Source organism: Cricetulus griseus (genome assembly GCF_003668045.3).
Source record: "Cricetulus griseus strain 17A/GY chromosome 1 unlocalized genomic scaffold, alternate assembly CriGri-PICRH-1.0 chr1_0, whole genome shotgun sequence".
In the NCBI taxonomy this organism is placed as follows: domain Eukaryota; kingdom Metazoa; phylum Chordata; class Mammalia; order Rodentia; family Cricetidae; genus Cricetulus; species Cricetulus griseus.
In genome coordinates, this window is record NW_023276806.1 from 252462727 (window position 1) to 252481243 (window position 18517).

Sequence of the window (18517 nt, forward strand, 5' to 3'; positions counted from 1 at the left end):
ACATTCTAGACGCTTTTTTTGCAAACTAATTCCCAATCCAACAGTCCTTCCAGGGTCTTCTTCAAGTATAACCTGCTTCCACTCACTCTCCTGGCATTTAGATACATGTGTTTAGTGAGTACAGATCAACCTCTTGCCTTGTGTCACTCAGCTACTCAAGGCAACAAGCTGTTCTAGGATAGGGAACAAATGCCTCTAGTGTTCTCTTGGCCACTGTATAAGGTCATGCCAATGCAAGCTGCTCCTAGGTGTGTCCTTCCCACCATGGTCCCCTGAATGTCCTAGCCCCTTGACTATATTGCTTTTGTGTGTTCATCTCTCATGTCTGAACTCAGGTTCTTGGGTTCTTGAGCTAATGAATTAAACTTCCCAAGTCTCAATCTTTTCTTTCTATGGGTCATTAGGATTGGATGGAACCATATGTTAGAGTCCAGTTATATTCACAATGTCTATACATTATTTTGTTCCTCTTTCTGACATTACTTAGGTAGGGTAACTTGAGAAGTATGAGTGTGTTAAAGGCAGGAGGAGCATGCACAACGCACTTACATATTTGAAATCTAGAATCAAAAGATTTTGTGGTTTTATTCTCATTTAAACATGGAAACAGTGATTGATAGAAAATGGGATGGCTTAATAAGATTTTGTTCTTTGATAATGCTGTAATTTCTTCTAAATGGGACAGAGGCCATCTCTTGCCATATTAGTTGCAAAATCATAGTTTCTAGGAGTAAAGGAAGTAGACATTATTCTGACTGACACATGCATGCTTGGCTTGTTTTCTCTTTTAAAGATAACTATAACCCTCAGTCAAAACTATAAAATCTTAATGATGAGCAAACAGATCCAAATAAGGCTTTTAAGGAGCCACTCCCCCACAGGTCTCAAAGAGGTAGGTGATCTAAACTTTGATGGTGTGAATAAATTCTATTACATAAACTTACAAAGGCAGATCATTTTTTTTCAGTGTCTTTTGTGATGTCAGGCTCTGCATGGAATACTTTTGAGTTCTTAAATGTATCTTTTGTTTAATGAGGTTTTTAAAGTATATATTGTCAAAGTTGATCAAACATCCAAATGGTTTGTGCTGTATCTTCGAACAGACCCAAGCCAATAAAAGCTGCTTAAGTAGTAGAGAAGCAATGAGAAATTTGAGAAGGAAAACCTAGGCTTTATAATAAATATATAAATTATGCCCCATGTTCATTAAGGTTAAGATACGCCACCTTCCTAAACAAGACATAAAAACAGAAACCATTACAAGTAAACACACCACACACACACACACACACACACACACACACACACACACACACACACAGAGAGAGAGAGAGAGAGAGAGAGAGAGAGCCTATTTCCAGAATTTAAAGCATCTTTAAACCAGTTTTAAAAGGCAACATAGAGATAATTCACATAAGAGCTTCATATACCCATTAAAAACACCTTAAAAGATACTCAGCCTTACCAGTTACTAAGAGACTTCAAAAAATTCAGTAAAATCTACACTTCATGCTGTTAACTAGATAAATAAATATGAATAGATAAATGTTAGAATATACAGTTATATATGATGATACATATCCTCACATGTGCAAAATATGTCCAATCTGTGCAAAGACATGGTATTAAAAACCCTCAGTGGGTTTCAAACTTTTAAAAGTCTAAAGGCAATTTATAACCATTTTTCTATATTTGAAATGTGCTTATGACAGAACGTGGTAGCATACCTATAGTTTCAGCACTTTGGAAGCTGAGGAGCAAGGTTGCCACAAGTTTGGTAGTAAGTGCCAGACTGCCTAGATCTACATAGCAAGACACTGACACAAACAAAACAAAAACATTCTGAATAAACTAAAATGCACATATAGATTTAGGTGTTAGGGTCCTATAAATCTACTTTATAGGAATGTCAGCTTTCTAAAGTGTTGGTTATCATTGTGTTTATAAAGTCTGAGAACTTTGTTTTCACCCACCTCTGTAAAAGCCTTGACAAAGTATCCCACAGCCTTTACAGGGGTACTGAATGGGTATGAAGTCTTCTAAACATTGGGGTCCCAGTGAACCATCAGTTTTTAATCTGTAAACAACTCTTCAGAAAGGTTTGGCTTCATTTGACAGTGTGCAGAGCTTGCACAATGAGAGACCCTAGCATAAGGTGTCTGTGCATTAAAGATAATGGCTGGCAATCATTAATTATCACAACTGCCCAAAGCAGCAGTCCCAGTTAGAGGAAATAGATGCTGGCTGAAAGATTAACAAGTCAGAGGCTGATCAAAGGCCAAGAAGGACTTAAATATATGAATAGGATATCAACAGGGGCTTTCAAAAATTCCAGTGTACTCTGGAAAGCCATGTGTATGAGCAGTATTGTGTTCGTGTCTACAAAAGGCTGGAGACATGGGCGTCTCTGTGTGAGCAGGAATGAAGGCTACAACAAAGTTACTTACAAGCTGCCTGCTGGAATATAATATAGTATAATATTATGAATCCCAACACCTAAAGAACCCTGGTAAAGGCTGAGAAGTGACTCAAGATATGTAAGGAAAGGAAATCTTGTCTGTTTATAGACCAGTAAAGTGACCAAGCAGAGATTTCAGCGACTGCACACAGTGGAGATACAGCAACAAATAGCAAGCTAAGTGAATTGAGGAGGTGAAGTGGCATGGGGTCTGATTTCCAGAGTTGCCACATTATATTATATCTAGTTGTTAATAGAAATTGTAAGTCGGGCAGAATATAAAACAGGAATGTGGCTCATACCTGGATAAAAGCAGTCAGTCAAGACTATCTCTGAGTAAATGCCACATTAGACCTTACTACTATAAATGTGTTTAGAAAACCAACCAAAGGAAAGCATTTGTAAGGACTAAAGGAATGGAAACAATGTCTCGGCAAAGAAAGAACATCAGTAAATCAAAGTTTTTAAAGAATTAAATGTTTAGAAGTTGAAAAATATGACAACTAGAATGGAATGTTTACTTACTAAATTCAATATCGGATTTGTGGTGACAGAGCACAGACTCAGAAGTTGAATGTGTGGTCAATTGAAAGTGTCTACTTGGAGGAAGAGAAGACAAATGTGAAGATAAATTATCAGAATTCAAAACCCTACAGAGCTGCATTAACAGTAACAACATACAAGCAGTGGGTACCCAGAGAAAAGTAAGAGAATGAAAGGCTGAGTGTTTGATAACATGACAAATACTCCATAACTTTATAGAAAGCCTTCATCTGTATATTGAACTAGGTCACTTAATGCACTCCAAGTAGCTAGACACATCACACTCAGCTATCTATAGGAAAAGGTATAGCTCAGGTGAAAGAGCCCTTGCTGAGAGTGCACAAAATCCTAGGTTTGATTGCAGCACCAAATAAACCTGGCTTGTGCAGTACCATCACTCAGTAGGTGGAAGCAGGAGAACCAAAAGTTCAAAGTCATCCTTGGGCATAGACCAAGTTCACTACCAACCTAGGCCAAATGCGGTCCTGTCTCAAAAAGGAAAATGGACTAGATTTACATGCAGGAGTTGTATTTATAAGTGGAAGAAAACCATCATGACCTGTAGGTAGTGGTTTCTTAGGTCTGAGCACAGGCACCAAAAAAAAAAAAAAAAAAAAAAAAAAAAAAAAATAGGCAGATGGGATTGCAGTTTCAAATGACAACATATAGATGGTGAAAACAAAAGAGAGGGAAATTTGCTTTCAAATCAGACATCTGATGAAGGACTTGTACTTGGAAAGAACTCAACAATAGAAAGGCACATACTTCAATTTCTAAAGAATATAAACAATTTGAAAAATATTTCTCCAAAGAATATATGCCTTTAAAAAATACTCCAATCAGAATCGGAATGAGATACTGTTTTGTACCCAGTAAGAGAGATCCAATAAAAAGAGAGCCACTAAGTACAGATAAGGATATGGAAAAATTGGAAACTTGCTACAAGCTAATTGAAGAATAAAACAGTACAGCTTATTGTAGGGTGGATTTTGTGAGGCTTCTTACCAGGCTAAGGTTACCTGATATGGCCAGTGAGAAATGAATCTTGACCACACACAAGATGGAGGTGTCACAGCAAGATTGAGGCTGTGACAAGTTAATCCAAGAAATCAGGATCAATACAGTGACACTTGCCAGGATACAAGGAGGTGTGCAAACTATGCAGGATATGCAAGGTTAAGGTTTGTCTAAGGCAAATAGTCCGGCCACATTTCTGTGTGCTTGGTTGGTGTCCAGGGAGTACAGAGAATCATACTGTGGCCTGATGCTTTACTGTCTGGGGGCACACCTTGGTTTCTCAGGGACTGAAAGGTGGTGCCCCAGGGGCCGTGGACTCTATCCTGAAGATCCTGTGACTCAACACCTCACAAGACAACTAGACCAGGCCAGCTCCCTGCATGGTGGCATATGCTTGGAATGTTAGCATTCTGGTTCATAAGACTGGACTACATCATGACTTTAAGGACAGTATGGACCAAATAGGGAAACACTGACTTGGGAGAAGAGATAAGGGAAAGGGTTGGGGGTGGGTATGATTTTAACAAGAAATGGATAGGTCCCTGGATCTTTTCCATCCAGATAGATCCTAGTCTACAGGTTATTGCCATAAACAACCCAATGAAGTTAAGGCCTAAAGCCCTGGAAGTTGGTAGCAGACAAAGGAGGGAAGGCAGGTAAGGTAGGGCAGAATGTTCCTGCTAATGTTCCTGTTATAGACCTAAGGTCAGCACAAGATGCTTCTAGGACCATGGGGATCTTTATTCCCTGCCTTTTCTAGCTCAAAGAACCTTGTACTCAACTTGAAAGTACAGTATCACTCATTACAGACCTTTGCTGGGGTGTTTATTGGGAAAACAGTCCTGCAAGAAGAAAGAGGATTGGGCAGAAGAGGTGGTGTTAAAGAATAATGCAGACCTTACAGAAGTCCAGGGTTTCCTGGGAGAGGACCTCTGGGTGGAAACGGGGAATTCCTCCTGCCAGGCACCACCTCAGGAAGAGCAGGCCCCATTCAAACCCTAAGCAGATCCCAAATAACCTGAGGAGGGGGAGCATCATCACTCCTCTTGGCTTACCATTCCTCTTGTCTGTAGGGCACACAAGCCAGTCAGAGATGGCACTGAGGGGAAGTCAGATGGGGGAGTCCTGAGTTGTTTACAAAAATAGATGATTGGTTGCCTAGATCGAACCAGATGAGGTCACTGCATGAACAGCTTGTATTCACTAGGTAAAGCATAGGGCACCTGGGCGTGTGATAGGCTGACCTTTAAAACCATTGACTGGATATTTTCCTGCCCTGCAGGTTTTTGCTTTAAAAGATGCTTGCTGTGGGACAATAAACAAGTTCCTGCTTAACTAGACTCCAACGGGATTCTGAGAGGCTGGGAGATGGGCCAGCAGCTCACTTACCCTTCCTCGGACACAGCTCAGCCTTCCATGGTTAGGTTAAGACCCTCCACTTGTCCCCAAGTTCTACTGTGTGTCCCTCACACCTGATAGAAAGGAGGCTGCAGAGGAAAAGAGCTGTTGTGAGATGAGGGACAGAAGACTCAGGTAGATAGCTACTAACTAGTCCTGCTATGACGCAGTAACTTTAGTACCTAGTGACCCAAGAGAGATGATTGCCTGCTGTATGAAGCATCTATCAATTAAGTACCTTATACTGTGCATCCCAGATGCCACCATTGTAGTCTGGGCACAGCCTAGTAAAAGGCACTGTGAGACAGCACCTAGGCCCATTGCCGGAGTCTGCAGTCCACAATTAGTAAAGGAAGAAGCTCTGAGAACTGCTGAAAGATTATTCATACAGAGTACAGTAACCAACCTCTGCTTCCTCAGTTAAGGAGTCACCCCACTGCTGACAGAAGATTCGGCTGTGTAACACTCATCTTGGGAAATTAGAGTCTTTTTATGTTTTTTAAAACATGCATGAACTATTGGTATATATAACATATAGAGAACTATACTTATACTGGTACTTCATTGTTTTAAAAATAGTATCTTTATGTTTAGCATTGTTAAACAGTAGCTTCATAACTGATTACCATTTTTATTAAAGCTAGTATATTCAGTGTCTTAGTGACACTCTGGTGTTTAATTATTGTTACTTAATTTTTCTTTCAGGGCAGAGTTCTAAAACCATCAGTTCATCCCCAAGCATTGAGAGTTTGCCAGGGGGAAGAGAATCCACTGGCTCCCCACCTTCATCTGCCACTAAAAAGGATTCCTTTTTCAGCAACATCGCACGTTCCCGTTCCCACAGCAAAACTATGGGCAGAAAAGAATCTGTAAGTGTTTAAGGACAGCTTGTTTCTCGTCTCGTCTCATCCAAGAGTGGTGCACATAAGAAAGCTCCTCATATACCCAGTTTGATGAAGTTTATTAAACTAGAACAAACTATTTTTTTAAAAGTATGTTAGTGTTATCATTCTAATTTAGTAATATTTTAAGACTGTGATCTCTGTAGCTGGGAGAACAGAAACATTAGTTCAGAATAAGTGGGATATTTTCTAAATCCTTCCTCTATCTTTTTATCGGTGCATGTCATATTTCAAGCTGTAGTCCTGACATTGCTTATCGCAGGCTCCGTTGTTGAGGAGGCAGAAGTACAAAAGGCTTAGTGGTGAATAGCACCTGCAAAAGAAAGAAGTGCTGTGATTGGACAGAACGGTGCCACCCACCCTCACTAGGCTCCTTCAGTTCTCTGTATGCTTCCCTGTTCAACTGTCTTTCTAAATCTTAATAAACAACATTTTGTTGGTGAGGGATTATGACACTTGAAAAAAAAACAAAACAAAATATTCTTTCTGTTTTAAAGTAGTAACCTGAAAAGTAAAATAACTTTGCTTTTTGTTTTTAAAAACTATATGAATCACATCTCTATTATGCTGAAGTTTTTTGTTGGTTGTTTGGTTTTAAAGATTAATTTATTTTTATTTTACATGTTTGAGTTTTTGTTTGCATTGCACGTAAGATCACTGTAGATGTGGCTGGTACCCACAGAGGTCTGCCAGATCCTCTGGAACTAGGGTGAAGCTACTCGTAAGCCACCGTGTAGGCACTGGGAACCAAACCTGGGTCCTCTGCAGGATCAGCAGCCAGTGCTGTTAACCCCTGAGCCATCTCTCCAGCATGTCTGTTATGGTCTTCTCATAGTCTGTATAAATCCTTTGTATATATCCTTGAAAGGGCATACATTCAAATTGTATAACTACTTTAATAATCTAGTCTTAATCTAAATTTTTTATTATCTTTCATTTTTGTGATTATAATATAATTACATCATTTCCCCCTTTCCTTTCCTCCTTCAAAATCTTCCCACATATCCCTCCTTGTTCTCTTTCAAATTTATGGCCTGCTTTTTCATTAATGGTTGTTACATATATACATGCATACATACATACATACATACATTCCTAAATGCATAAATACAACCTGCTCAGTCTATATGATGTTGCTTGTTACTTGCATATATGTTTTCAGGGGTGACCATTGGTATTGGATCTTTACAAGCAGCTTTACAAGAACTTTTAACCACATTTTATAGCAAGTTCAACACCTAACCTAATATAAAGAACTTGCTCGCCTCCTATCAGAACCTAGCTATAGCTGGAAAATAACAACTACTAAAACATTAGAGGGATGATTGGTCAAGATACATAAAATGAAGTTTTGGGTATCCTTGGTAAGCCACTTCACTTCCTAACGTTTCAACTACCTCATCTGCAAACCCAGTAATGAGCATCATTCAACTCAGGGGATACATTCCAAGAAGTGCAAAGTAGACACTGGTTCTCTACATGGCACAGAATTTAGACTAAGATGGCACTGAGGTTTCCTAATGACAAAATCTAATCCTAATGACAACACCATAGTGAAATTTTGGTCCATCACTGACTGAAAGATCACTATGGGGCACAAAGCTGTGCTTTGTTCTCTGAGAGAAAGAATTCCCTCTGTGCTCTACCAGAGCCCCTTCGAAGGTTCAGAACTGTGGTCTGTGGTGTCAACAGGATGGAACTTGCTATGAAGACAGTGCATCTAACAAGGCTGCCTCCTAAAATTCCTCTGCAATTAAAAACAAACCTTCAAAGATAAGAAACAATGGACTTCACATACACATAATTCAAGGTGTATTTCTGCTATTTTAAACCTGAATTATCTTGAGATTGAATGTCCTACATACACAAGTGTAAAAATAAAACAAGCAACAACAAAAAAGAGTATGCACTCATATCCAACATTGAAGAACTTTACAAGAGAACAGAAGAAATCTTAGGGACTTACAGTATTGAGTGAAAAGAAAAGTTTCTGAACAGAGGTCAGGGATCAGAAAGTTACAGACTTACCTGTAGTAATACAAAAGCCAGACAGTAGACCATTGCCTTTGGTGCTGTGGGATGAATTCACTTCCTACTCAAATTCAACACCATCACTATTGTGGCTTAAATTTGAACTGTTCCCTAATGATGCAGATCTTGAAGGCTTGAGGAAAGGTTGCTGGGTTGGAAAGGTGCCAACTTCATCAATGGATCACTCTTAATATGTTTATAGCTGAATGGACTATTAGGAAGTAGTGCCTGGTTGTAGGAAATTAATCACTGGGGGGGGACACCTTTGAAAGATATATCATAAGATATATCATGTCCCCTATAAAAAGATATATCATTTTTTTCTTACTCTCACTGTTTCCAGTTGCCAGGATGTATAAATATTTTATAAAGTGAGCCTATTAGCTGTTTATCTAGTCTAAATTATGCTGTAACTATTGAGAAAATAGGGCATCTGAATAATGCATTTACTTAGAGAAAGATGGGAACAAGCTGGCAATAGCCAGTAGAGCTAATTATCATCCTTACCTAGTGGGAAATCTATGGAGAATATTCTCTAGGAAAATGAAGAATTAAGCAACTTAAGCTAGAGGTAAAAGTGAGGGGGAAAAAGAATAAAAGCATTGAAAGTTACTGTTTCTAGGGAAAAGAAAGTAGAGGGTGGGGTTGTGAGAACTGTTTTTCATAACAAACTTGTACCATTTGACTCTTCAACATTAACATAGGTAAGCTAGAGTTAAAATAGTAATCAAAAGTTACAGCACAGTAGAATACACTACCAAAATGAATCAGAACATTTGTCTCTTCAGAAAGTATTTGAAAGGCTAGAATATGGAAATTATATGGAGACTTATTTCATTTCTGCTATATTTGGTGGCATATAGATTGATCTACAATATCAGCTGATTACTTCTGAAGGTAATCAAATAATACAAAATTGTGAAGTTGAGTCCACAGAGAAATAGGCCTAATTCCCCACATAGATATGCTGCAAACTAAACTATATATATGTATATACATATATATGTATATAGTTTATATATATACACACACATATATATACACATATACATATACATATATATATATATATGTATATATATAGTACATAACTATGACCATGTGGGTTATCATTCAAACTTTAGTCTATCTCTTAATTTGAGGAGATACAGAGAGACATCTTCAAGAGAAAAGGCTCTTTGTCTTGTAATCCAATAGTTTTAGTATTTTAAAAAATGTTATAGTCAGTGTTCTTTGTCCGTTCCCACGACAAGAGTACTTCATACATGTCCCCTGTGGTCTGTCAGCTAGATGACCAGTTCTGCCCAGTGTGTTGAAAGTGTAGGTAATTAATATGTATTGTCACTGCAAAACCCTACATGTCTCTCTTTTTGCACTATGGACTACAGAGTTAACCAGCCAACCCAGGAAATGTAAACTTGAATCATGAATGAAGAGTGAAATTTTATTGATGAACCTTCTGAGGTTGATTATCAAAAGAAAACAGTACACAATTAGAAGGTGTGTGGGCCCATAACTGGAAATCTGTCTCCCTAGGGGCTATCCTGCCATAAGAAGAGTCACCAGTACCTAAGTCATAGTACCTGCCCCCAGTATGCCTACTTTTCTTTCATTTCCAGCTTAGTTTTGCTACAGGGACATTCCATGACCTCCAAAAACTCAAAATAGTTTTCCTTTAATTCCTTATTATGAGTGCCTTATATAAGTAACTGGTTTTAATTAAATTAAAGACAAGCCTTATTTTGGGCCACCATGCCTTTAAACTATGTAGTGTCTTTCAGAATACAAGACTCCATTTAAAGTGGTCTGACACAAAGAGATTGTTATCAATTAGAAAAAGGCTAAATAAGCAGAAGACAGACATACCCAAAGATTAACATGACAATATAAGTGTGGTGAGATCTGCCTTAGTGCCATTTTGAAAGTGCTTTTAAAATTGGTATAGATACTTACTTCATATCCTTTATATGCATCACATGCATCATTGAAAGCCTTTGCATGGGCTATCTTTTTTAGTTTATGGTGCATTGTATTTTTTGAAATACTTTGTAAAGGCAAAAAAAAAAAAAAAAAAAGTACCTGGTACCTACCATAGTACCAGGCATGGTAATGCCTGCCTCCCAGCGCTCTGGAGGCAGAGGCTAGCCTAGGCTACAGGTTGAACTGCGTAGGATGACTCTGCATCAAAATAAATATATATACCAAAAAAAGAAAGAAAGAAAAGAAAAAACCCATGACTTTGAGCATTGTTATTTAAAGAGGATTTCCCTTCTCCTTTCTCTAAGTACCTGGAAGGCTTACCTCATTAAATTTAATTTTAATTAAATTCTGTTTGTTGTTGCTGATGGTAGTGTTGGTGGTCTTGAAGACAAAAATGCAATATTTTAACGTTAATTTTTTGCCTTATTTTGCATAATGATATTCAGTACTTACTAGAAATTTTTTTGTTGATCATCTGTTAACTGTTAAATGAGTTTTTGCTTTTTCAACGATATTGTACAATTGTCATTTTTTTCTAAGAATTCCTTTGCTAAGTTTAAAGGATGAAGAAAATAGTAAAAGGAAAATTCTAAAATTAAAATATCAGCCAATCGTAATTTTTAAATTCTTTGTGAACTGCAAGGTGTTTTGTAATGTTTGTGATAATGTCTCCAAAGATCTAAATGTATCCATGATTCAGGGTCCTCTACAAACATGACGTCAAAGTGTCTGCACTGCACAGGTCTATGGTTAGATAACCCAACCACTGAGAGCATGGGGCAATTTTCAGGGGTGCTTGTCCTGGGTGTTGATGTACTTTGGTAATTTAATAGAATTTAAGTTTTATAATATGTGTTAATTCATTGGTGTAGTCTTGTTATGACACAGTAACAATAGCAACAAGTAAATGAAGATAAACTTAAAAGATGACTCTTAGTTACCTCCAGAAGTAGAGCCAGTTTGAACATTGTCTAATCTATTTCAGACCATATTCTATAATTGAAATTACAAACATTTTATCTGTATAAGGAATGTAAAAAGCTGTCCTGTTTTGGGTATTTGTGGCAAATGAGGAGTAATAGCTAAATGAAAATATCAATACAAGAGGCATTAGATGCTTAAATGACATATTAGCAACCAACACTTTCTCACAGGGGATACTTGAGAGTCCCCAGCAGGCTTTCTTTCTCCTCCTGTTGCCAAAATTAGAGTCTGTGCTCGGCCCTAAACCAGTTCTGTTAAGATAGAAGTTTAACATAAAGAACTGTAACTGTGTGATCAGACTGTAAGGTATGATGGACAGCCAGTAACTTGGTGAGCAACTGATTGCCAGAAGCATTTCAATTTGAAAGAGGAGTTTAACTGTAATCAGTCAGCTTTTAGGGTCCATTTCCAGGTTTTGAATGAGGTGGGTGAGTTAGAAGAGAAAATGAGCAGAGTGGCTTTCCTGAAACACCATTACTTTCCTTTTAATGTAGTTTATTGACATAAATAGATACAAATTAATTTAGAGGCCACAACTGGTCTTTAGCTTTTTAAAAGCTTCTTCTTACTAGGAATTTTAATCTAACGGCAAGGTAATTTAGCTATTTGCAGCACGACAGTAAATTAGTTGTTTGAACTTTGCTCAGAGTCTCTCTGCCATGTCTGAGAGTCTGCCATCAGCTATGGTCTAGGAGAATAAAATTCGGAGCTTGTGCATGAACTCCTCGGCCTCATCTCATTTGTGCTTTCCCCACAGACATGGATGGCAGAGGAGCATCATCACAGGCTGTGGCCACAGTGCAGCATGCCATCTTAATTTACTTTTATGAGTGGGATTTAAGACATGCCTTTTAACTTCGTAATGCCTCGATAAATTTATGTAATACCACACACACACACACACACACACACACACACACACACACACACACACACTCACACACATACACTCACACTCACACAGTGGACACATGTCACAGGAAATGGATTGTTGTGTTTGGCTTTTAGATGAACAGGACAGGATGCACCCTTAGGGATGATCATCTTTTCCTATTAGGCCTTCTTTCTCCATCATCTCTCTCCATCTCCATCACCTCGGTAAGATACAAAGATACCATACTGTACCCATCAGGAATCCTGCCAGGGAGGGTGACCTTTCTGGAAACTTAATATTTATGTGTTCTTTCAAACTGCACTGCCTTGGGGTAGAGGAACAGTTACTTGTTCCCTAAAATGCATATGTGCATGGTTTTGGAGGAAAAGAAAATTCTCAGTTACCCTGTGCAGAAGAAAGTCAACCAAGGCCAAAAGTCATACTGTGGAGGCTGTAAGCTGTCTCCTTCTTTGCCCTTAGTGTGTAACTTCGATTAAAAACCTGTCCCTGCCAGCTCATCTTTTATGTTTCAAAACGCCCACATTAATCTTCAGAGCTTTCACTTAGAAAGAATGAAAGCCCTGCTCTCATTAGAGCAACTCCAACCTCTTAAACAGAAGGGCAGGGTCTAGCAGGAGCCTTCGAGGTTGGTTCTCTGAATTGAGCTGACTTCCTGTCCTCAGAGACTCAGTCCAAAGCTTGTGGAGTTTACTAACATGTCTTCTCTTCCACTGAGCTCTGTTCTCCCTCCTCTTACCTTTTTGCCCCATGATGCCCATGGCAGACATTCATGCACTCACAAGGGTCACAGAAACATGGCAGAAAGGGCAGGCAGGCAGCCCATGCCCTGCTTAAGCCGCAAACCGAGCACACCCTAGGAGCTACATTGGCCTGAATTGAGAATCTCTTCCTCGAACAAGGAAATAACCCACACTCCTTATACAAAAAGGGATGGCATTTCCTAATTAAAAGCATATTTTAAATTAGTAAAGGTGCTAAATTAACAAAGAGGATGACTGAAGACATTTCTATATTTTGATGGTGGTGATTTAAAAATAAAGCAAAAGTATAGTGCCAGAAAAAAAAAAAATGTTATTAAAGTGTTAACATGAAGTGCTCTGAGCCGGGGGAACAAAAGCAGAATTCAGTAGACCATAATAATAATATTAAGCATATAGATATATATAGTTTCCCATTCTTCTTGTATTGAACCTCTTTATAAGTATGTCTATCATTACAAAAACATCTCATTAAATTTGTAATAGTTGTAGCTCATTAGACTGGTGGGTTAACTCACATAAACGACTCACAGTATGAATTGTTTGTGTGTTTATAAAATGTAGTTGGTGGTGGACACTTTTAAATATCTGTAAAAACAAAATAACTACTAAGACCTTTCTAGGTCCTGGCACTACAGTTTAACTAGAGGATTTTAAACTTCTTGAACGTATGGATCACGCAACGATAATAAAACTAAATTCCCCATACAGCAAAAATGTGCACATCTATATGGGTATTTCTCTTAGGATTTTTACCAACTCTCATTCAGTGCTCACATAGAGTTCTATCTGTCTGTAACTTCATTGTCTTCCTTCTCTCTCTGAACCCAGGACTAGACTCGGATTCTTGCCTTTCACATTCTTTACCCATATTTTCACCTTTAATATTCTTCCTTGTCTATTTTTAAAATTCTGTTATTTCTTACTTTTCTTTTTGAATGACCTCATAATAATGGCCTGATCTCATTAAGTAAATGAGTAAACTACATTCAGCCTTACTTGTCCTTGCATAGGACAAGCCTCTCAGACCAGCCAACTGAGGTCACCCTGGGTCACCACTCTGACCTGTTAATCTTCATTACCTTTCTGGTCTTGAAGGCCCATCAAAAAGAACACCACTTTTGCCTAAAGTCTTCCTCATTTCCCTTACCAAGTGTAGAACTTGTAAACTGTATCATTAACCTGCTCATGAACACATATATGCTCACTACCACAAATTCTAAAAGGTAAAGGAGGCCTGGTACAGAGGAAAATGTCCAGTCAACTTGAAGTAAGCAAGCTGTGAGAGATACTAACAAAATGCTAACCTCCACATTGTAATCAAGTGGCCCTAGGCAAAATTTTGTTTAGAAGCGTGTTTGTGTACTGTATATGCACGTCTCATTCAAGCATCATGATAGAAAAATGCAGGCTCTATAAAAATATTAAGGCATTTTTCATTAAGTTGAAGAAAATAAGAATGAAATCAACATGGTACCTGATGTTGATATTAACAATCATACAAAGCTTAACTTCAACTATAGACATCAATCGAGTTTTAATAGTATCTAATGTTGAAGTTGCTAACATCTTATTTCCTGTAGCCCAGGTTCTCCTCAAACTAGAGCTCTTCTGCTCCAGCCTCCCGAGTGTTGGGATCAGAAAGTCATGCCACTTGTGGCTGTTGACACTCTTGATGAAGGTCTGAATTAGATTTATATCTGAGTGTATCGCCTGTTGTATTAGTTACTCTTCTGTCACTGTGAGAAAACACCATGACCGAGGTATTTACAGAAGGAAGGGTTTATTGGGGAATATGGTTCCAGAAGGAGAAGACTCTGCCATTATTGTGTCAGGGAGACATGACAGAAGGCAGGCAAAGCAGAAGGAAGCTGGGAGCTCACATCTTGAATCTCAAGCACAAAGCAGGAAAACAGTCTCCAAGTAAGCTCTCAAAGCCCACCCATGATGGCATACTTCCTCCAGTAATGCCAGACCTCCCAAACAGCACCATCAACTGGAACCAAGTACTCAAATGCTAGAGACTGTGGAGGGCATTCTCAGTCATACCACCACACCTGTTATATGCAGGACCCTGAGCTCCTTTTGGACAGAGATTAGGCAGGCACACCAGCTTTTTCTCTCAAGTACTTGAGCACATTTGCCTAGAACTAAGATTTAAATTTCTAAAGTGGTCTAATTAAAAAGCATTCAAATGCTGAACTTGCATTTTATCCAAAGATACTGTTCTTATTTTAGCATGTTGTAAGCTACACATGAGAGATCCTGGCTGGTGATTCTGGTAACTACAAAATTATTAGTTGCAAACGAGTCCAAAGGGTGCACATTACAATTATCTGGAGTCATTAGAGCAGCAGAAGGGAATCCTCATCTGTAGTAAGTCCTGGGCATGGGTAGTTGTTACAATCTCTGCTCATGCAGATGACGTTTAGAGCCAGGGCTTTGAAGGGCCCCTCTGTGTCTGAAAGACCCACACTTTCTCTGTGCACAGCCTAGGATAGGTACTACCTTTGATCAAAGCAAGATATGCACAGCAGGTAAAGATACCACGCCCAGAGGAGAAAGACAGACTGCTTTCTTCCTGCACCCTCCTAAGATACTGTTGCATCATACAGAATGTCCAATTAAGTTTGATGTAATCCATGAGTTTTGTTTTTTTTTTTTTTAAGTGTATCAGGCAATATGTGAAATATACAAAAAAAAAAAAAACTTAACTCTGTCTGAAATTCAACTTTAATCATTCTCTGTTATAGGTATTGGTTTGACTTGGGTTTTGTTTTGTTTTGTCAGTTTGTCAAAAGTAATTTCAGAAGAGGGAAACTCAGCTGAGAAAATGCCCCAAACAGACTTGCCTGTGGGCAGCCCTGTGTGGCATTTTCGTGATTAATGATTGATCTGAGAGGGCCCAGCTCACTGTGGGATGTGCCACCCCTGCACAGGCAGTCTTGAATGCCATAAGAAACTAGGCTGATTATGCCATGAGGAACAAGCCAGTAAGCAGCATTCCTTGAGTTCCTGCCTTGACGTCCCTCGGTGATGACTGTTCCTTCCCTGCAAGTGTGAGATGGAATAAACCCTTTTCTCCCCAGGTTATTTTTGATCATGGTGGTTATCACAACAATAGAAACCCTAAGACAGTGTTCTTATTCCTAAATACTGTGGCTTCACTTCAAGACAAGAGCATATCAGAACTACCCAGGATATTATGTGCCATTGACCTAAATTCCTAGCCACCCACCAGCAGAGGTTCTGCCACTCCCCTCAGTTGTGGATTGGATCTGGTTCACCTTGAGAGAAGGTATAGCCAAAAGGTCTCTTGGGAAAGCAGGCACCAGAAACTTCATTGTGCTCTGCAGTGTCTATACTAAAGACTTCTTGCAAATAGTCAGTTTTGCAGAAAAATGTAAGTCTGGTTGTGAGGGATATGTACATTCTCTGATAAGCCATAATCTTCAGAGGAGTTGGTTCAGAAGTGGCTAATCCATTTCTCCAAATTACAGGTGTGAAAAATCAAGCATCAAAAATGCCAGGGCTCTTGAGGAAAGGGGGTCAGGGCATAACACTAATGATCTCAACTGAAGACATGTGAATGAATTTAATACTAGCTTGTGGGACACAGTGCAGTGGCTGGACAGAGTTGTATGGAATTTAAGCCATAGGTGTCACCCGAAGCATGTAGCAAGCTGGACATCTGGCAGACACCACAGTGTGTGCAGGCAGGCATTGTGTGCATCCCTGGCTTCAGTTGCATGCAACTCTATCGCCTGGTATTTTCTTGAGAATAAAGTTATAGATGAGGACTGTGAAATTCAATGTATCTCAGTTGTTCTTTGATACATAATTATCATTGGAACCAATTCACAGTTTCAAAACAAGGGTTACAGTACAAGTAACTATACTGAGTTGCATTTGCCTTCTGAATGCTGCATGTTGGAAGAGAAAGAATATAGAAAGGGATGCTGTGTAGTGCTTTTGTTCTTCATGAACAAAATTAGAATGTAGAGTAAATCCATTCAGTTAATGGATTCATTTATGGTACTCCATAACACCAATTTGCTTACTGTGCATATCTGAATCACTCCATCAAAGCTCTTCAGGGTTAGGAAGGGCCTGTAGAACTTCTGATGATCTTTGTCTGACCCCCTCATTATCCGTACTTCCCCAAGCTCTCTGCAGCCTCTCAGGGAGGTGCAACTCTGACATTCTGTAAGTAAGGCAAGCTGTCTTATGCATCTTTGTTGTTTTCATCTCCTGTCTTTTTCACATGACCATAAAACTCACAGTTCTTTCTGGTCTCGATTCAAGTACATGATGTACACAGACCATTACTTATCAATTCCGGAAGTATTCAGCTCTTACAGTAGAAAGCCTGTCCCTTCCAAAACCTGCAGGAACAGCAGGGGGTATACGTTATCAGGCTTGATTCATGGGTGCTGATTCCACATTAAATGTGGTGGTCTCCTTGCATTCCTTTGGAAGCTCTCAGAGGCTCTGTTCTCTATATCCTCTATGTCAGGGATTGTATCTGGCACTCAGAAAAATTTAGGAATAAATTCATGTTCTTAAAGGATTTGTGTGCTGTGCATGTAATCAGTGTAGCAAGACTCGTCTGGCATCTCCCAAGACCAATAGTGCTTACCAGCAAGTTTTCAGTGTCAATAGGAATTGGCTGGTGTTATTGAGACACGGTTCCTATAAGTCAGTGTGGTTGGTATATGGCTAACTCAGAGCACTTTTCCCCTCATTTTTTTTTTGTTTGTTTTTTTTCCCAAAAGTTTCATGACTAGTATTGTTTATATTAACCAGAGAAATATCACAGTGGTTCTAATACTTGGTTCCCTTTATCATTTGTAACTTAAAGTATTTCTTACTCCATTTTTGATCCTCTACTTGGATTAAATTCAGGTACAGACTTCTGTTTGCCCTTATGGGAGTTATTTAGCTTTGAGAATGGTGATACACATGCCATGTTTCATCCTCAAATGGCCAATTATCTTTACCACAACAAAACAAAACAACAACAAAAGCAGCCTTGGCCAAGGTCTTTCTGCCTGGGTCAGCCACTGTGTAGGTTCCTGCTTTTGGTGACAGGAAAGAGCTCACAGATGGTCTTGGTCAGCCGCCAGCATTATGAAAAACTCAAACCAAAGTCCCTGGTACATCATTCTGATCACAGGCAAGAGACAAGTAGGAAAGCCCAACTCAATAGAGAACCATCTGGGCTCTTGGCTTGGTGGCAGAGGGAACAAAAGATTGTTCAGGTTGCCTGATTATAAAAATAGAACATGAAGGTAATAGCCTGGAAGTCTAAAAGTTGGTGCATGTCTCTTAACAATGCCATTTAGAGTCTTATATATACAGGTCTTCCTAGAAGAGAACTCATTCCCACATACAATGTTTAAAAGACAGGCAATTCCCTAACAACAATCTGATACCTCTTACTGAGATTATCTATGTAAAGGGGAATTACAGGCTTTGCAGGTGGTGAAGTTGGTGACTGCAAGAGAGGCTTTAGTCACCGTGCTGCACTTAAGTGATGTTCCTCATGAAG

General features: G+C 39.0%; 1 protein-coding gene across 1 annotated transcript in view; it reads left to right on the top strand.

Moving 5' to 3' along the window:
- Positions 1–18517, top strand: part of Tbc1d5 (TBC1 domain family member 5) — a 433073-nt gene that overhangs the window by 391553 nt on the left and 23003 nt on the right. The window contains 1 exon segment of the mRNA XM_027394567.2: positions 6122–6285. Within this exon segment, the coding sequence (XP_027250368.1) occupies positions 6122–6285 (164 nt within the window).